At 38.2% G+C, this 21,790-nt stretch overlaps 1 protein-coding gene across 1 annotated transcript; it reads right to left on the minus strand.

Moving 5' to 3' along the window:
* Nucleotides 1-1,969: 1,969 nt before the first annotated feature.
* On the minus strand, nucleotides 1,970-15,453 carry LOC145781658 (kazal-type serine protease inhibitor domain-containing protein 1-like). The gene is made up of 8 exons (XM_082593332.1): nucleotides 15,432-15,453; nucleotides 14,869-15,118; nucleotides 14,517-14,690; nucleotides 13,778-13,977; nucleotides 11,055-11,215; nucleotides 9,991-10,135; nucleotides 3,927-4,070; nucleotides 1,970-2,576 (listed from the first exon to the last, which is right to left on the minus strand). The coding sequence occupies exons 1-8, from the start codon at nucleotides 15,451-15,453 to the stop codon at nucleotides 2,326-2,328; spliced, it is 1,347 nt and encodes a 448-aa protein (XP_082449458.1). The 3' UTR covers nucleotides 1,970-2,325.
* Between the last annotated feature and the right edge of the window lie 6,337 nt (nucleotides 15,454-21,790).

Genomic DNA, 21,790 nt, shown 5'->3' on the forward strand with positions numbered 1-21,790 from the left:
ATAAATTTTTTCTGTTTTCTTTGTGAACACCATCATTAAAGCAATGGCAGAACGCTGAGTTGCTGAGATAAGAATTACAATATAGGCACTGTATTATTAGTGGGAATAAAGATATTTGATTGAGCGTTGGCTATGTCGCATAGGTAAATCGTCGTCGTATACAAGGCTTACGCCCGGTGGTTAAAGATTTAGATTAAGTAGACGGGAAGGCAAGGAAGCCAATCTTCTTGTCCACTTTCAGGCATGCCTGTAAGTGTCCTGCCCTTTCGATTGCCGTTCCAGCGCTCTCACCACTCGGCTATGCAGCATAGGTAAATGGGAAAGGTTATACTGTATTTAGCATAATTTTACCATGCAGCTCAATGCGCCTATTGTCATGCAAAAACTACTACAAGATGCAAAAAGTGTGATGTCGGTCTGCATGTCAAATGCTTGAAGCAATATCATATTCTGCAATGACTTGTTTCAGTGATGGTGGCGCGAAAGACCATGTTTCCGATGCAAAAGCGGCCTCGTATTGCGACAGTTTCATAAACCACTTGCCAATTTCTTTCGCTTCGCTTCAAACAAATCTGTACCGCCTGTGCGCTTACATTTTAATTGTAAAATTCACTCGCGATTGCAGCAAAACAACAAGAGACTTGTTGCATGGATTTCATTGCATTGCAATTTGCAACTCTAAAAATTATTGTGTTGTCAGGGCCGTCGCTGCAGGGGGCGTGCTCCTCCCATGACAACGACCTGTGCACACACACTTCAGGCACTGAAGAAGAACTGGTTTTAATTTTAGTTTCATGAACTAGGTGGCTAGTAAAAATATTACTTTTCATGGTCTTTCCACTTTTCCGCTTAAAATTTATCGGCGATTAATTATCGGCGATAATCAAATATTGTCTTTGGCGATAACGATAACTGAAAAAATAATTAAGCGATAACGATAAGCGATAAAAATCTATCGCCGATAATGCCCATCACTGACTGTACCAGCAGCACTACAAAGCTTTCTGTAATTTTAAAAAGAACCGCATGTTTGAATATCGCCCTTCTCGTGTCGTGAGAATAAGGCAATCGCTGCGAGCCTTTGTATCCCCTCTTTAGATATCCCTGCTACACATCATTGTGTTTTGTTAAAATCACTTCCCCTCCCATAAGACTACTTGCTAGACCCTCCCTTGCGTTTGTAATTTTAATCATGCAACCATCTCCCATAAATATTATTCAACAAAAACATAAGCGATATCGGCGTGGTAGGCTAATTTAGAGCGGTCCAAACCCTGGCACGTGGCGGCCTGCCAACAATTCCTGCTAGCCGGATTTTTTAGTGCAATGTCCACAGGTGTTAAAATCTGGTTAAAATACACTTACATTTTACATATAGCCAAGTGAAATAATTTAATAATAAAATGAGTCCAGAGGAAAACAGGAGAGTTCCATTCGACTTGGAAGGAAACATGTTTTTGCCAATAGGCTAATAAACAAATGTAAAATAAAGTTTCTGGTGTGCTTGCTAGTAATAAGTTATCCGTTCCGAAAAACTATTTTAATAAGACTTGCACTGAAAATGTGCTTCATGTTTGGTAGCACTTACACTTGCGAAAGCACTTAGGCTACTCACTTACAAAGCGATTGATATATAATTAAGCGACACAAGGAACAGAATGGCTAACGACACCTGGATGCCTGCTTACGTCTGTTACCACCGAATTTAAATCAGAGATTGACGCAATATTATTATATATTATTATCAAAAGCCAGAAACAATAAATTGTTTTGGTTTGCTATTTTGTTGACGTGGTAGCCTATGTACCTTTACGAGCCGAAAATCACTTTTTTGAATGGCAAACAAGCTGAAAATCATTTTTTATGCTGCCCCTAAAGTTTTCTTCAAATCTGAACGTGGCCCTTTATGCTCACAGTCTTGGACCACCCTTGGCTAGTCTATGATTAAGTTGAAGTAGCCTAGGCAGTTTAAATTAAAAACATGTTACGTTAATAACAAATACCGATATGTTGTATTGTTGCATACTAAGTAGCTGTTTAAACTTCAGTTATTCTGATTAAATTGCCCTGATAACCCACTTGATTAAGCGCCTGATTTTATAAACAAAGAAACGTCACGATCAAGCTGCCCTGGTTCGACTTATTGTGTGCGCTTGAGCAACGCATTTCAAAAGCAGCATCCAGTGGATGGAATAATTCCAGAATTAACTTATCAAAGAAGATTTTTCAGTCCAAGATTTCCCCAATCATTCGATTAAATAATGAGTTGCTAATGTTAACGAAGCTAAGACTAGTAAGTGCAACAAGCTGAAGCACAAACAAAAGCTATAGCGCATTTCCAGATCCTTCCGAAAAGTCATCATCATCAAAAAATATATCTTTAAATTGTTTTGGTTTCACCAATTTTTGCAAAGTTTGCTCCAACAATTGATCTACCACCGTGGTGTCGTTTTTGGTAGTTTTTGCATTTTTAAATTGTTTACTTTGGCTTGAATATGTGCGATAATTGCGAAATTCTGCATCTTCACTGTCGAATCTCGATTGGGTAAACTCTTCAGGTAAAGTCGCATCTGCATCTAAAAAAAGAGTCTTTGGTGTTAAAAGTTGGTTACATTTGCTAGAAAAGAGATGACCAAGAAGGGAAGCCACATTGTGCTCGGGCCCAAGAAGTAGGCTACCAGAAGGACGTAATTATTACTAAAAGACCAGAATAATCATAATCATGTTTCAACATAGCTTGGAATCTTTTAGGGGTGCCAAGTAAATTTCTACACCTAACGCTTTAAATTATTTTTTTAGCATAACTATAGGGTGACCCAAAAAAAATGCCACCCATAAAAACATCAATAAAATGCACACTCTTTTTTGTATTTCATCCATATTTGGTACACATAAAGTTCATACTTTGCCTGACATGTCTACCAAGTTTAAATGATTTCTGACAAACCATCTTCGTTCTAGTGCCGTACAAGGATTTGCTCTAAATGTCCACCTTTGCGTTGCAAGCACACCTGGATGCGACGTGCAAAATTGTCAATTACTTTGGCACATTCCTCTCTAGAAAATTGTCCTAATTTTGGCACTGATCGCTGTCTTCAGTTCAGGGATAGTCTGGGGATTGTCCTTGTAGACATTATCTTTGAGAAAACTCCACAGATAAAAATCTGGGGGCGGTGAGGTCGGACGAGTGTGAGGCCCATTCAGGATCACACCTCCTACCGATGAGACGATCACCAAAGCGTTCCCGCAGCCATTGCAATGAGTCATTTGAAGTATGGGGAGTTGCTCCATCTTGTTGTAACCATTGTTCATCCCTCACAACACCTCTACATCTACCCAAGGCTGTCCAAAACTTCCTAAGAACCCCTAGATAACGCTCCGTATTGATTGGGACTGAATGGACTGAATGTTGGTTCTCGTCTTCAAACCAAAATGGCCCAATTATTCTATGCTTGGAGATTGCAACCCAAGCTGTGCACTTGATGGAATGAAGTGGCCTTTGCAGATTATTGGGTACGACTATCCCTGAACTGAAGACAGCGATCGGTGCCAAAATCAGGACAGTTTCTAGAGAGGAATGTGCCAAAGTAATTGACAATTTTGCACGTCGCATCCAGGTGTGCTTGCAACGCAAAGGTAGACATTTAGAGCAAATCCTTGAACGGCACTAAAACGAAGATGGTTTGTCAGAAATCATTAAAACTGGGTAGACATGTCAGGCAAAGCATGAACTTTATGTGTACTACCAAATATGGATGAAATACAAAAAGAGTGTGCATTTTATTGATGTTTTTATGGGTGGCATTTCTTTTGGGTCACCCAAATAATACTTATCTTGGAGTTTAAAATTAAACATTGACGGTAAAGTTTTAGAAAATGAACTCTACAAGAGACAACATGTGGGCCGAATCTTTTTTCTAACTTACCTGGTAGCATATGAGGAAGCAAGTACGTCATAGCATAATGATCTTCTATTTCTTTCTGCTCGTCAATCGAAGCTGTCGGTTGTTCGTCATTGAACATGTATTGTTTCCCCCGATAAACATAATGGTTTTCCACTTCGTAGTCTCCTATTTAAAAATGATAATATGAAATGATTGTTCTATAGTGCAGTCAAAAAGGTTATTTGTTTGTCATTACAGTCCAGTTGGTTAAAGGTTCAAACTTTGCGAAGGGATAAAACAGCAAGATCAAGCAACAACGCAACTTACTTCAAGAACATATCTCAACTCAGCGCAGCAAGTGAATAGCATAATTTATTCACAAGCAACAAAAAGAGGAAACTTTGCATAGTCAGTTTCGGTAACGGACCTGCGTCAGTGGTTCAAAGCTTATGCAAGTAGACAAAACTGCCATCCACAAGTTCTCAAAGAGGCTGTCTAAGCCAAGGACAAAGATTCGCACAATCAATTCAACCAAATAGCTCACCTCACCTGTAGGCTATCTTACTTTTATTCAGAAAAGAAACAGGTAGCCTATTACATGTTAGGATTTTTCAATAGCGCTTTTTTATAACTTAAATAAAAAATAAATAAAAATAAAAGTTTCATTGAAAACTACTTAAACCAGATCAGCTGCTATTTGTAGTTTGTGCGATCAATAAACGTAGGCCTAATTCTCACTAGGCTGAAAATTCAAGTTGTTGGTTTTGAAAGTGCTCAAGGAAAATGTTCTTTTTAGTAAATATTCAGACCGGTCGGTAGGCCTGCTCAGGGCCTGATTAAGGCTCACAGGGGCCCGAGGCACAGCTAAGTTTAGGGGCCCCTGTTGGCAATCGCTTTCAATGCAATGCCATATACTCATATAGTCTCTGCAAATGATGAAATATGGGCTAACAAATAGTTCAAGCAAAGCTATAACTTCATAAATATTAATTTAGCCAATTTACCTACAACTTTCTAACACAAAGGACCCAACCCCATTTTTTTTATTTTACTTTTTGTGCTTTTCGATTTCTTTCAATGAAAAGAAATTGAATATGTGAATTCAAAAAGGGCCTTCCAGTTTTTTTTTTTTTATTTAACTATTTGTGTTTTCCGATTTCTTTCAATGTCTTCTAAATGATACTTAAAAAAAACAGCCAAATTTTTCAAACATATCGGTAAACACATAAAAAATACCCTATCAATTTTTCCATTGATTTTGAAATGGGCCCAACTACAGCAGTTGCACTTCAACTTCTCTATAGTTTCTCCACAGAATCCTCACAGAGTGAACTTTTTAGGTATGATGCTTCTTACCAGTATGTTTAAGCATATAATCATTATCAAAGTTTCACCACAAAAGTAAATGACCAAAATAATTAAAACAGTTGTACCAAAAACACTTTGTGGCAATTGGGCCCTTTTTGAAATCATATATTCAATTGCATCCAACCTGTTATATGTTAAATACATTTCTGCAGATCATGTTACTGACGTTATCGCATTTTAACTTGTTTTTATATAGTAATGGTGTTTTTAGAGATGTTTCAGTGTAGTTAGGCCCAAATTTGAGATGTTTTAGTATAATAAGGGCCTAAATCATCTTCTTAATGGACAAGTACACGCAATGAACTTTAGCAACTCAAAAAACACTTTACTAAAACGCAAAAATCTATTATTTGTGAGCCCCCTGCGATGGTGGGCTCGGGCCCCCTTGACACGGTCCCACGGCACTGCTTGAAACCTATAAAAGTATTGACGCCTACGGTACTAATGTAAAAAAAAATTGGGGGCCCCCAATACCAGGGGGCCTGAGGCCTGTGCCTCGTGTGCCTCATGGTTAATCGGGCCCTGGGCCTGCTACATTCATCATTTATATCTTCTCTGAGACTCTAAGCACGATTTAATCTACTTATTTTTGTTAGTCCTATGCAGGGCTTATGAGAGGGGGGTACGGAGGGTACGGCGTACCCTTGAGAGCCCAGACCTGTGACTGTTGGGGGCCCGGAATTGTGATTTTATAGTTTACGCGCAAAAATGTTTGGTTAAAACCATCCTAAATGACTAAATTCAAGCATAAAAGTTGTTATTATTTAGTTCTGGGGGGGCCGTAATGTAGCAAGAGGGCCCGGAAAGGTAACTAAGTGCATTGTGCGCAAATTAGGGGCCCAAGGTGGTGATTTAATGCTTTACGTTAAAAATGTTCTGTTAAAAGCACCCTAAATTAAATCATAAAAGTTAGTTATTCTCCTGTCCGGAGGGGGGGGGGGGCATAGCGTAGCAAAAGCAAGGTTGAAAGTGGCTTCATTCATCTCTGCTAAGCATGTGGTGAATGCAAAAGTTAATGAAGAAAAGTTATTGGTCAGATGATTAATTTGATTATGTTTTGACCTGATGTTGTGTTTGAGCATTGGTAGAGAGCTTGACTTGTTGTACGAGATACATATGACACTCAGTAGCGTTAACGGATTTAACATTATTTATTAAACACAAAAAAAAAACTACTAAATCCAACGTTTTCGACACCACATAGTGTCCTCATTTGGAATAATTATAGGCTACATCTAAGATAAATAACTAATTTTGAAAATTTTACATTAAGCTGTACAAGCGACACCTTTTAACAGCACCATCAACAACTGGCAAACACAAATTGTGTGTGACAATTCACATGATATGCACAACACAAAACATTAATTAAAAACGCAAAGCAAGATGGTAAGTTTGTGTAAACTAAAGCTGATCAAAAATTATTTAAGATCAACAACAGGTGAAGAGCGTTTAGTCAATCTGGCAAGGCTCAGCATAGAATCAAAGTTAGCCAGACAAGTTAACTTTGATAAAGTTATTAAAGTTTTTGCAGAAAAAAAGGCAAGAAAAATCTGTTTTGCTGAATAAATGAACTCAGCGATGTACAAAATACTGCTTTTGGTATATAGTTGACATGCAAGCATTGGCTAAGAGTTAAAGAAGACCCTGACAAAGTTTATTTTGGCCAAGTTATAAAAGTTTTTGAAAGAAAAGTCCAGACAATTAAGCTGTCATGCTAACTAGTAACTAAATACCGATCATGAAGTTATTGTAGTACAAGTATTACAGTATATATATTTAGTTTTGATTGTGGGCTAACTTGCAATCATACCATACTACAGCTACTAATTTGATGCTCTTGAGCCTGTTGAAGCGTGAACTTTTGAAAGTACTTGAGCTTTTTTGCTTTTGGACGGTCATTGTCATTCTCAATCTCAGAAAAATTTTGTGCATGTTCAAGTTAAATGACGGACTGATTGTTTAATAACTATAAATAGTGAATTTTTTATCTTCAGCAGAATTTGGATATAATGGACTATTCATGGGCAGCATTTTTTGTCCTTTTCTGTATCAGAAATCTGACATCTGTTACATCCAAATGCCTTGGAGAAAAAAAACTGACCAGAGTGTTGGTCCATTACATCAGAGTTCTACAGTAATAGCACATTATACTGTTATGTAGTTGTTAAACTGTACAAATTATCCTCTTTGTACAATAGTAGCCTACTGGCTGTATGTGGTCCACATCTTTTAGGTGCAGACAATTAGGCGCCGGTCAAATAGGCGCGCATACTGTGGTGTCAGGATATTTAGGTGCAGAGCATTGTGGCGCCCGGTCATTTATGTTCTGCAACGTCAAACTCTGGTAAGAAGATGCTATGTTTTAATGGAGTGAAACTATGGAATCAAATACCAAAAGAAATACAGGAAAAGTGTTATAATGCTTTTAAATTTAAATATAAATGTTTATTAAAGAATTTGTACAATGATCACTCCTGAAATATATCATCTGCTTATTTCTCTGCACAGTTTTTTTTATGTTGCCCTGTGTTACTCCACTGTTAATGTATTATGTAAAGTGCTGGTTTTGTGCTATATGTGTTAATATTCTTAATTTTGGGTCTTTTGTTTAAATGTTTGGGTGGCAGCTGACTTTGGTGACCTTTTGGTCTTTCGCTGCCATCCTTGTTGTGTGAATTATTTGTGTTTTTGTATATTTTTGTTCTTTTCTTTTTCGCCAACAAAACAAAAATAAACTGAACTGTCATTATTCAGATGCATAGGAATAGAATTTAATTTAGAATAGGCCAATCCCATTCTCTGTTCCTATAAACTTGTATTTTATGATTCTCAGTTTTTTCTTATCTGGCAGCAGGGCAGGGTAGGCTTATATCACATGAGGTAAGTGACATAGGCTATTTATCTTTCATATTCAATATTATTGTGCATAGCCTATTAAAATTAAGTAATAGTTTTATTGCAGCCTGATACTATTATATCGCACAGATGTCTAATTCTGCAGTAAAATGTTGTATGGTGTGCAATCAGGGCCGGATTAAGGGTTTATGGGGCCCTGGGCTGAGCTAAAAGTGGGGGCCCTTATCAAGTGACATTTTTCGCTAAAAATTAATGGTGGAGTGGGGCTACGACACGGGCCCAGTTGCATGTATCTGTGGCACTGAGCCTTAAACAGCGGACCAGTGGCGTAGCCAGAAAAAAACTTTGGGGGGGGCAAATATTTGATGAATTGAAGAGAACAACAAACTGTTTGATTTAAAGCCATCGCCACTTGATGTGCAGTGGCGTATCCTGGTGGGTTGAAGCAATAAAAGTGGTAGGGGTGTTAGAACGTGCCGAAGGCACTCGTATTCTAGGGGGTCCGGAGGCATGCTCCCCCGGAAATTTTTTGAAAAATTACACTCAAATAATGGATTATAGCGCTTTCTGAAAACACTTTTAAGGTAATATTTGTATGAAATTTGTTAGCAGATAAACAGCTATTAACTTATTAAAGATAGCTCTTACACACGAACGGGCAAAAACTGCGGCTAAAATTAGAGAACACTAAAAACTCAGCTACACAAAAACTCAATAACTACACAAAAACCCAACAGAGTAAGCCATTCTGAAATTGCTTCCATAAATTAGTTCAAAGAAACGTAAATCGCGTAAATTTTGCGCGATTTACGATTTGCAAAATTTATTGATGTCTTTCTGTGTGTCTAAAACAAGTCCTTGGAGGTGTTAATAGCCAGATGTCTTGGAAAACGATATAAATTTCTACAAACTTTATTATATTTTCAACAAAGGGCTCAACTTCGGAATCCAAACTTGGAAAATTTGGGGGGGGCATGGCCCTTTTCGCCCCCCTGGCTACGGCTATGCAGCGGATCACCTTCTTGTTTGCCCTCGGCTTGCCACCCGGTGCAGTAGGTGGGACCTGTCAGTGTATAACTCCGTTGCGGAAGAATGTGTCAATCTGTGGTGTATCAACGAACTTTAGAAGACTCGATGGAAGAAGAACTGCATCATATCTAACTGACCATCTTGTATCAGATAATGTCTTCAAAACATTCAAACCATCTAGGAATTTTCGATGGACTTGCCAACGATGAGTAGACGAGCCATGAATAAAGGCTTTGCAACAATTCAAAAAGCTCAGCGCAGAACGGCATGTTTTTACAGGACAATTAGGCTACCGATTAAATTAAGTGAATGTGCTGTGCAAGGGACATAATGAGCTACACTACATTTCTCGCGCAGAAGAGCTTGAAGACCGTTATACTTGCCACTCATATTGGCAGCATTATCATAACTTTGACCCGTAATCCGTACCATTTTCGGATATGAAAGTATCAAATAAATATGTTTTTTGTTAAAAAAACGAAGAAAAATTGAATAACTGGGGTTGGGCAGGGGTGCTGCAGCACCGCAGCACATATGGGTGAGCCGCCCTTGCTTGTTTGAGATACGAATTAAAGCAGTAATCTCCAGCTGTGCAACTAAAAAAATTAGTAGATTTTTTTTCTTTGAGGTGGGGGCCCCCAAAAGTGGGGGCCCTGGGCTTCAGCCCAGTCCGCCCCCCCATAATCCGGCACTGTGTGCAATACGCGGTACGCCTAAGCAAACATCACGCGCTTTGCCCAAGACGAAGGGGGCCCGGAGTGAGAGGGGGGCCCGGAATGACTCTTCGTACCCTTGATGAAAACTTCTCTCAGAGGCCCTGGTCCTATGCAAAACTTAGGCCATTGCTAACCTTGAATGACTTCCAATTGAGCGGTTGCGTTTGTTTCTCCGTATTGGTTTTTAGCAATGCATGTGTAATAGCCTGAATGAGCTACATCAACATTTTCAATCTCAAGCCAAGTTGTGACTTGATATTTCAAAGGTCCACTACGTATCTGAAACAAATGGAATTTTGTAAATAAAGGATACATTATTCGAACAGTCTCCGGCGTAGTAGGCTAGTCCTATGTTCTGTCGACTCTAGTTTTCATTATTTTTGTGGAAAAATGGGACTTGCACAAATTTTCCAGCGTTTGTTTCTTCACAATTGATGCAAAAGCGAAGTTACCGAACGTCGCACTCAGTAGCGGATCCTGAAGGGCATTTGGTGACATCACATGCACTCCTAAAAATACGAGAACAAATGTGTAATCTTTTTTCGTTTCAGCAAGAGTTTTTCGCTTGCTTAGCCCGCTCAAATTTTCTTTACTTAATTGAAGTACAGGTATAGGTTATATTAAACTATTATAGAATCTTATTGGCAAATAAAGTCATTTCTCTCTCTCTCTCTCAGGTTGGCAGCGTGTCCTCAGACTACAACGAGATGAGAGGCTATCACAAGACCATCCACTCGTTGGTCTCATTAAGAGTAAAATTATTATCACTATTTTTCAAAAAAAATTGTATAATCCCTCGACTCCGACTCTACAACTCTGTAAAAACTATACACTGGCCAAAAAAAAGTTAGTAAGCCTATAAGCTAAATCTAGATTTTTCAGTAAGAGGTGTCAAGAAAGAGATTAGCTACATGAATGTTGGCTGATCAAAGAGAACACTTTTTAAATAAATCTCAAGCACTGGGCTACTCGACTTTTTTTTTTTTTTGAAAAAATATCAGAAATTAGGATCTTATGAAAGCAAAAGGTACCAAAGTTTTCCACATTTTTAAACATAAACCTTGGCACATTTTTTAAGCGAAATTTTAAGCTATTTAACGCTTAAACTGAATGTACACACCAATGTTTTGTTTCTATATTTACCGTACTGGTGTGCTACAAAGCTACAATAACTCGTTGCGGTCAGAAAAAAGCTCACCTGAATGACTATTCCGTCGTTTATGCCCGGCTGAAATATGCCTTGCCCATCTTTAAGCCATTCAAACCAAGCAAAAGGATATCCGGACACGGAACAACTAAAAACAGCTGAACTTCCTCTTTCAGCAGTTTGGTTCATTGGTGGAATCTCCATTAAAGGCGCTGAAGATTAATTTTAACAAAGCATGGATTAAAGTCTACAAATCAACAATAATAGATTAAGATAGCAGAAGGAAAATTTTTTTGCCTTTAAGCTAATCTTTAAGCACATACATTCATGAAGTTATTCAACGTTTGCGCTGTATTTATTTTTATCCGTTAAAAGCTATTTTAAGAACGAGGTGGCTTAGTCGGTTTCCTGATCACACACCCAAACTTTGTGCGGTAAACTGAACTGATGCATGAATTTTAACCTTTTTTCGATATTTTAAGAAGAATTGTTTTTGCCAAAATCTCTTTAAAAATATGAAATCATCATCGTAGATTCGTAGGCCAAGTTGTAATACAATGTGCACAATCTAAAAAGTTCTTAAATAAAACGATTAAAACGTTCGGTTGTATTACAATTCACAATCACGGTGTTTTTACACTTTTCCGATATTGCCTTTGAACAAATCAGACACAGGTGGTGGATTGTCACTTTGTGTAGACTTGTTTGAGACTCCAGCAATTTTATTGTTCAGATTTGACGTATGCATTACAAGGCGAAGATGCAAAACCAAATACAAAAATACGCTAATTCTTGAGTACCATTAACAGCAAATCTGTCTTTTTTATTGTAAACTGATAGTCTGATGCAGCACAAGCTGCACGCTTTAAAAAATACGGCAACATTTTCACGCCATTTCCATTCACGTTCAAGCTGCGTTGCAACGAACAAAAAAGTTCAAGTGGTATTAACGCCAGAATCGCTTAAGCTGCGATCACAAGTAGCCTACTTAAGCAACATTTTTTTGTAAGGTTGGAAGACAATCAAGTGATAGACACGAAGGTCAGTAATTTTATCACCATCATCAACTCAGTGTTGGCAAATCTGTTGTTTTTTATCTTTAGCTTGTTATTTTCAATATAGTCAATGTCACGGTGTTTCAAATTGCAAATAACTATGAAGCACTTTTTTGCGTCTTTATTTATTTATAACATAAACTATAAAATGTCACATAATTCTCACTAAAAATCTACTTTAAGACTTATTTCAAAAACTAATGGTCAAATTCCGGTTGTATTCTAGCAAGAAACTAAATTCATTTTTGACTTATTTCAACTACTGGCTACTGAATAAGACTAATATGCATCGGTATTCATGAAGTTGCAATCAACAAATTGGTTTGACTGTGTTTTTTTGTGAATATCAATCGATGTGTTAAAGCACGTTGGTAAGTAGCCAATAAGCAAATAGTTTGGTAGGATTATGGGGACTTGACAATTTTGTTAAATCTTACTTCGTTTTGATCACTTTTTGTATAATTCTAGGCTTAAGAACTTTTGGGTTTTTGTAAAAGTTTAGGTTGGAAAGCTTGGCTCAAATTGAAGTTAGGTTTCAAATGTTTCTTTTTTACGGTTAGAAAAGAATTTCAATGATATATTTGATGAAAGATTTATAGTGTTGTGAGTCTTCCAGTGAAAGTTCCAAATCGGTCTGAGGTGTCCTATCTTTCCAAATTGTAGGCTTTACAATACAAGTCATGTTTCAACTCGTACTTCTATTAACTTAACACCGGGATAGGTCAATTTGAATGTGAACGAGTTGAGTGAGCATTGTGCTTCGAATCATTTGCATTACTTTCTTAGTTCTTAAAGAGCCCATACGGTAAACGTTTATAGGCTACTCCTCGAATCTTCTGCTGAGCGCATGCGTGCCCAAAGCCACTTTGGGATAATGAAATGAAAGCCATTGAGAAAATTTTGCTAAAGCGAAGACAAATACACAAGTTTTTTGTCGACCTGGTCACCTGGAGAGCATGACCAAGTACCCCTTCCCCTGGATTCGCTACTGATCCCAAATCGCGTTAATAACTTAATTATCTTTTTTCCAGGTACAGGTATTTTTGTGACCATAGTTTGAAAACAATTTGTATACATTATGATCTAATCCGATACGTTGTCAAGCACGGTCAATGGTTTATCTTTAGCTATACCGGTATTATGAAACTCAAAACTTTACAAGAGAAATTCTTCAACGTTTTTTTTACAATTTGCTGTGTTTACGGGTCAGTGGCTGGGACCGAGTTCATGACAAAAATATTTCTATTTTTTGTCTTTGCGATTATGTTTTTGCAAGGAGAAGGTTAATATCTAGCACGCAAAATCGTTTTCTGTTTTCATACAATTACCCAACGTCTGCAAACGTGTAGTCAATGTAAAAAAGTTGTTAGCCAAGTAACACAACGATGCTTGGAATGTAAACGAATTATTTTTTTCTTATTGACCATCTTGACTTATCATTGAGTATTGTTAATCTTAACAAAACGTGACAAGCATCTAGCAGCACAGTTATGTTATTGTTATGTTGTTTTTTTTGGTTTGATGTAGCTTGGACTTAAGCTACCAAAGTAAAGCTACCTTTTTAAAGTAACAAAAAGGCTAAAGGCTTTATTAAAGTATATCTATACTTCACGTCAGTAAAGCATACAAGACTGAGCTTCTTTCAAAAAGAATATGTATGATGGTTTGATAAACAATAGGCCGTTTTTGAGTACTCCGCCTGCTAATAAATATAAACACCTGCTAAACATGGCCCTTCGTGCGACTTTGTCAAACCAACTTTCCGTCCACTGGCTCGTTTGAATCGGCACGGATTAGAATACGTCCGGCCATCATTTCCGCAAATGATAGTTGTAGATGCGCATGTGCAAAACGAAGTAGCCTCTCCATTGGTTTGATCCGACGGAGAACATATCAAGTCTTTTCCGCATTCACCAAACCTTCGCAAAGTCAAATCTGATTTTAATGTTTGCGTTTGTTATTTGTGCTCAGCATCACCAACCTGGGCGACAACAAGATCATTAAAAAATTCGTAGCAGGCTTAATACTGGTGATGTTGTATCATTGTTAACAGCAAACAAAAAGCTACAACAGTTCAAATTAAGGTTAGCCTAAGTTAGATTGCTGTAACTAATAGCTGGCGTTCGAATAAATTGATATAAAACCAACACTACAAAATTATAGACATCCATAAATTGATTTAGGAAATTAGTGGGAGATAACCTCCAAATGTGTAACAAATGATGATCAAGGACATCAAACACTCACACATTCAGTAGGCTAGCTAATAGCTATGTTCAGTAGGGATGTGGACTATTTGTTTTTAAACAGCACAGCGGAAGATCGATACCGGTGGAGTGCCATCTCTTTTGCTGCAGGTTTCAACAAACATCACAAAGAAGAAGAAAAATAAGGAGAAGGAAGACTTCCTTATTTGATAAAACTTGTCATACAGTTATTTTCGAATAGATGATTATACCGAAACACTTCGTTGGGCAAATCACAAGGAGTATCTTCCAAATTTCCACAAGTGTAACAGCAGTCGCAGGCGTCTCGTATCAGACCAGTGTCACAATCTTCTGGAGGAGTATCACACATGTCCGGATTGCATTCGCCACACGATGAAGTCGTCCAATCAAACAGAAGAGGATGTCTGAAATTTTGAAGAGTAATTCAGTTAGAGCCTTGCAATAGTCTAGCACTGTTGATTCCACTGCCAAAGACTAACTGCACAAACAGTATTCTTGAGCACTTACAAGTGCAATAAACTTATTTGCAAAAAATAAATTGCACTGGTTTTTATAAGCTAGCTCACGCATATTCAATTCTACCTGCTGTTTCTATGACGGCGATGTTTCTTATGCCTTGGCTTTGTTTCTGCTAAATGGTTGTTATTCAGTGTTGTTGGGCCAGCTGTATTTGAGCTGAGGGATACATTTTCCGAGAAGGCAAAACGCTGGATTCCATTTGTAGTTGTTCCTCTTCCAATTACGCCTTTTCTTAGCAAACGACGCGTCAGGTGTTGTAAACGCTTGCCATGAATGGGAGATGCAACCAAGTGAGATATGTTGACAAAAAGGACTAGCAAACAAAAGAGGCGCCTCTTTGTCGAGCAAATGCGTTTATATTTATAAAAGTACATTTAAGCCTACCGGTATACGTGATGTAGTTTATTAAACGCAAGTAGAGTGTCCAATTCAATAATAAAATCTGTAAAAAGTCAAAACAACAAACAGTTTATCCTGGACCTCAAGATTGTGAGTTGTAAAGTTGAAACACGCTTCAAGTAAAGCTTTAAAAATACACCCTGGGTAGAGGTGATTGGTGCTTGTCAACCACCAGCATAAGCCGGAAATCGAACCAGGATTGCGTGATTGGAAAGCGAGCGTCTTACCCTCTACGCCATCCCACCGCATTCAAATAAAGCATTAGCGTACGTACGCAAACTTCAACTTGAAACCGGTCAAATCGCTTTAGCTGCGTAAAACTTCACGTTTGTTCACATCACAAGCTAGGAAATCTTAAATTTTGCACGATAACCTAAGCCAGTGGTTCCCAACTCATGGGTCGCGACCCAAAGTTGGGTCGCCTGATAATTTTTTTGGCTCGCTTGTTTTTCAGGCATATTGTATCTTGGGCGAAAAAAAATAACAAAAAAAAAATTTAAAACGCGAAGAGATCGATCACAAAACTGGAAAATATGAACACAAGTCATGAAGCGTTTCATGTCGAGACATCGGAAAGCTTTGTAGCATGATCGTAGTGCAAGAAGTTTTAACAATTTTCGCTTTTATTATTGTTATTATTATTATTAAATGTAAACCCAACAAAACTTTCAGTCTCAAACATATAATAAATTAACTTGACAAAGTTACGGGGTACGGTATATATTGTAACGTGCACTATATATCACTAACGCTATGTCGGACAAACTATGACAAAGTTTTCCACACGTTGGACCACGCATAGTCTGGTGTTGTAAAACGCATCAAAGATAAACCCCAAGTGCTGTATGGACTTATTGCTTTCTCCACAGAGAGGCCTTTGCTGCAAAAAAGCTGTCTCAAGAGCTGCACGAAGTGTTGAATGATGTGAAGTGTGTAAACTTCATCAAAACAATATAGTTTCGGGAGAGAGTTTGCTTTTTTATACCAAAGACAGGCAAGACACAACAATACCACAGGGTTGAGCATTACAACAGTATATATTTTACATATTTACAAAATAGTTTAACATTCAAACGTTTTCGGCTTAACCTAAGCCTTCATCAGGAATCTGAAAATATTAATAAAATGCAATAAATTTCAACTTCATTCTTAAAGGATCAAAACAAGTCCACTAAATCGGCATTTGTTTTCGTCTTTGTGGATTCTGATTATTATCAAGCATTGCTGTTGCACACAGAAGTGCGATGGTTGTCACGACTCACGAGGTCGTGTCCTGAAGCGAGTTTGTAACTTGCGGGAGGAGATTGCTATCTTCCTGAGGCAACAGAACTGTGTGAGATTAGCCGAGAAGTTTTTGCAAGAAGATTTCAAGGCAAAAGTTGCTTACTTTGCCAAATATATTTGACTCTGAATTCTCTAAATTTATATATCCAAGGCAACGGTTTTACGGTGATTGATCGCGCCGCAAAAGTTTCTGCTTAACACAAAAACTCATATTCTGGAAAAGTTATGTCACCAGAGATGAGTACGATATCTTTCCTCAGCTAACGCAATATATCTGTGGCCATGAAGTTGATATTAAGCAAACGATATAATTAGACACCTGGAACAGTTTGCCAAAAAGTTTGTGCACTACTATGGAGAATCTCTAACACGTAATAACCAAAATGATTGGATAATTGATCCATTTGTTGGAAAAGATCTGCCTCAACTTTCCATCCATGTTGCAGAACAGTTTATGGACATAACGACAGAAGTAGCAAACCGTAGGGGAAAACCTCCTACAGTGCCCAGGCTCCTACAGTGCCCATATTCAAATTTTACCCACAATGCATCATCAATTGCGCGCCCGAATTCATTTTGAGATGTCCACGTGCCCAATGATTTCTAGCATGTAACGTGAAGATGCAATGTGAAGTACTTGGCAAGTGAGAACAGAAATCATTTTTTTAGGAAAATAGAAACTTTTTTTTGGAAGAAAGGAAAGTTTGCATGTGACTTCATTGCTCATGTTACAGTATTGTCAGTTACACTGTGGATAGTTAGTTAATGTAGGCAAGCTTCGATATTGCTTAATGCTTGTAATAATGCAGTTTATAAATATTGCAGCACATTTTGTCCAAAATGGCGACGTCCCCAACAGTGCCCATCAGTGACAGAGCCTACAGTGCCCAGGGGTGGGCACTGTTGGATCTATGTTTTTTTTATTGATAATGAGCAACAATCTTCAGATAGGTTTACTTTTATTGTTCTTGTCCAGACAATAAGTTACAAATCTTCTATATCATATTTTCAAAATGTCCAGCAGCCTACAAAAAAGCTTGTTAGATATCCAGAAAATGTAATGAAGAAAGCATGCATGGAGGTGATTGTAAAAGGGAGATCAAAACAATTTGTATCTGAGGAGTGCGGCATTTCTCGTAGAACAATTCGGCGTTATTTAGCTAAGTGTGAAGGAGATCTAGAGAATATTGCCATGACCAATTTCAAGCAAAACTACTCCGTAAACAGAATTTTCAATTACCAGAAAAACAGAAACTTTGTGACTATCTAATAGGGTCTGCAAAGCACCATTTTGGTTTTCCAATAAGAATGTTAGAAAATTGGCATACGAACTTGCTACGTACAAAATATGACAAAAAAATACCGGAAGCGTGGAAGGCAAATAACATGGCTGGAAAAAAATGGTTGAAAAGTTTTTTATTTCTTCATCTGCTTCTTTTATTGTTGATTAGTGTCGTTCATTTTATGTATGGCTTGAATTCAACATTTTTGTGTGGTGATTGCTGCAGCCAGAATATTACAACACAAGATAAGTAGGATATGACCTTTTAAGCATTACAATAATGTCATGCTTTGTAAAGTGGGCACTGTAGGTACTCCCCATGGGCATTGTATGGGACCGATACCCTACAGTGCCCACTTTTGAAAACAAGTTTTTAAATGGCTGCCGAACAAAAATTAGTAATCCCAGAACTTAGACAAATAGGCCAAGAAATAGAGAAAACCTCAAACTATAGAATAAAAATCAAAAGTTCAGTGTTTCTCTGCAACTTTTTTCAAAATTTATGAAAATGTGAAAAAACTGGGCACTGTAGGAGGTTCTCCCCTATTTCTTTTGCGTCCTTCAAAGACAAATACCCCAAAGATTCTGCAAACATCCACTTTTGGGCTTCCATATACAAAGTGTATCCCACAGTTTCACAATTAGGGATTCAAAAACAGATTCCATTTGCAACAACTTGGCTTTGTAAGATTGGATTTACCGCCATGTGTGTATTGAAAACTGAACAGCGAAACCGGCTGGAAGTTAAAGCCGACATGCGGCTATGCCTAAGCAAAATAACGCCTCGATTTCAAAAACTCACTTACAGCAAGCCAGCACAGCTATCTCATTAGTGATTTGATAAACATATTATTTTCGCAAAAAGTTAATGCTTTTGTAGTGCTGTTTGTTCACAACACAATCTTGTATGGCTTTTAAAATATTACGACAATTTGCTTGGGTCGCAAGATTTTACCGAACTGATTTTTTTTTAAATGGGTCGCCTTTAAAACGAGTTGGGTACCACTGACCTAAGCTGTTTGTTAGAATGCAATATTCGCTAGAATATTCAAACTTCATAACACGTGCATCAATTTGTGAAAGTAATTTCGAACAGATGATGTAACCTCAGAATGCCACACACATTTGTCCACGACAAAACATAGAATTTGTTGAATGCGCTTCAAGTTTTTATTCGTTTTAAACTTTGAAGCGGTAAAATATTTTTTCTGCGTAGCGAATTGTTATAGGGTTCTACAGTAGCTTATGCGTTAAGCTATTTTCTTTGATTTTGGATATTTTATGCCTATTTGATGTAGCCTACTCTTTAGCTATTTATGCTCTTTGATAAAAATTTAAAAAGTGTCTTAGCCTATTGATATTTTCACAAGCATATTGCCGATTTAATGCGTTCGGTTCAAGAAATATATTAATTTAAAAGTTTGTAGAAAATATTTCAAAACTAACAAATTTATAAATTATTGGTAAATTTTAAATCTTTGACCACAATGAACAATTTTAGTGAAAAAGTTAAAAATGTCTTTTAACAGCGAAAACTCGTAAGTTTAAGAGGGGTCTAGTTTAAAATAAGTTAAATGTTTCTCACCAGCCGTAGACTACCCTGATCTTGTTTCACCATGAGCTACATTTGCTACTTTAAAAATAGCGCGCTACCCGCTACCGCTACTTCTCCCACCACTTTTGTCTTAACTTAAACTGACACAGGAGGCACTTTGTGACGTCAAAATGACCTTGACAAGGAATGATATCATTCCTTTACACTGCCATTTCAAAGTCGTCATAGAAAACACGTTCTAGGTGAAATTTAATGTTAAACACGAGCATTTCAAAATACGGGTTGCTGAGTCCTGCCGTTGATCATGCCCGTTTTGACTTCAGCACGTCTTTTCCAAAGGAGAAAAATTTCTCTGCCACAGCACTGGAAGGAATGGGATGTTGTATTTAATAAAGAGGCGTTATAAATCGGTAGGCCTACTGGAAAAGCTCAAGGACTTGCTTCTATCTTAAAAAAGGCCTTCACAGTTGACTGGTTTTTTTTACCAACGCTTTATGCGAAGGCACCAATCATGGACTTCTAAATAGTAGAATCTGGACTGGAAACGCAGTGGACAACAGTAGGTCAAACAGTTGGTACAACGGTTGGCCAACAGTGGGCCAACAGGGTTAGTTACTTGGCTATTGGCCCACTGTTGGCCAACTGTTTTACCAACTGTTTGGCCAGTGCCAGTCTTAGGGTATTTCGGGCCCTGTGCGGTATATGCTTTGCGGGCCCCAATGACAATGATCCAATTCAATAGCGTAGCTAGGTATTTTGAAAAGGGAGAGGCGTGGTTTGACAGTCGGTGGGCAATGCTTGATGGTGTGTTCGCCGAAGGCGACACCCCGCGGTGGGGGGTTTGGAGGATCTCCCCCAGACAATTTTGAACAATTACTTTGAATTTGGTGCATTCTGAGAGCATGTTTAACAAAAATTTGGGTAGGAAAATTGCTGTGAAATGGTGCTGTCCGCTGGCAACAAAATCGAATTTCAACCTATTTCGTCCCCTGAAAAGATCGAGAGAAATTTTGAAACGTTTGCGGCACTCCGATCAGCGACTTCGGCTCTCTTGTTTTTTTCTCTTGATCTTTTCATGGTACGAAATGTTCAGGGGACGAAATAGGTTGCGTCTCTATGTTTTCTTGTTGCTAATTCTTTTGTTGAATTTTTCCATTGAAAATGACAAAAATTACTGCATTTTCTGAGTAAATTGCGGGCCCCCTAATTTGCAGGCCCTGTGCGATCGCACGGTTTGCACACCCCAAAGACCGGCACTGGTTTGGCCTACTATTGTCCACTGCGTTTCCAGTCCAGATTCTACTATTTAGAAGTTCATGCACCAGTACACCAAAAAGTTCATCATCGGAGTCTTCTCTTGTCGGTATCAACGTTGCTTGATGTTTCCCGCAATGGTCAATCGATTTCTGATTTGATTTTTTCACGCATTGTTTCAATGAAAAATCTCCCAAAACGAGTTTCATTTTTTCACTTTAAGTTGGAAAGTAGCGGAGTGCGACTGAAAGAAATGTAGCGCTGCTCTGCTGCAATTACATTGAAAAACGTAGCGCCGCTACTGCAGCCGCTACCGCTACCAAAAAAGCCAAAAAAGTCGGCAGCCGTGGCCGAGTGGTTAGCGCGTTGGGCTCGCAGTCGAGAGCCTGCATGTTCGACTCCAGCCACCCGCACTTGCTGTTGTTTCTCTGGGCAAGAAACTTAACGATAATTGCCTCTACCTAGTGATCGATTTCGAGTAATGGGTAGTACCAAATTTAAGTCATAAGTAAAGTAGACAACCGGAAACTGACATTGCTGTCGGCTGCAACGTGGGTCAGGTGTACGTCGGAAGGCGTACACCGATGCATAGCGCTCAAGTCCGCTTTCCCGCAATGCAGGATAAAGATAAACAAACAAACAAACAAAGTAGCGCTACTGCCCACCTTTGGCTACATTGCATTATTTTTGCCTTTTAATTTGATTTATCATAAATTATGATCTTGTTCTCTTTTCAACATGAAGAAATTGGGATGCACTGCACGAACACATCAAATTTAACCATCTACTGTCTTTTGCATGTGTTGACTTGACAGCTCATACAGCTCTAACCCTTTGCGGTAAATTGCTTTTTCTGGTTTAATAATGTCTTGCAATGAATAGGGGCTTACGGCTAACGCTTAGATAAAACTTGCAACAGAACTTTACACTTGTAAGCTGCACTTTTAACTACAAACTATCGCAACTGCTATTAGGCTATAGCGTAATAAAAATGGGAAGTTTGCGATGTCATTGCGAATTTCACACTGCAAGATGATATCTTGAAACGCCACTTTTAACTCCAGCAGACTGAACCATTGAAGCACAAGACAGCTTAGATTCTTTGAGTGATTAAATTGAAATGTTATGGGTCGTTGAATACTTTACCGGCTGGTAAGTGCACAAGCAGAACCTCAACGGCATCGCCGGCGGCTGCCAGAAATACCGATACC

Source organism: Aplidium turbinatum, chromosome 13, assembly GCF_918807975.1.
Source record: "Aplidium turbinatum chromosome 13, kaAplTurb1.1, whole genome shotgun sequence".
Classification (NCBI taxonomy): domain Eukaryota; kingdom Metazoa; phylum Chordata; class Ascidiacea; order Aplousobranchia; family Polyclinidae; genus Aplidium; species Aplidium turbinatum.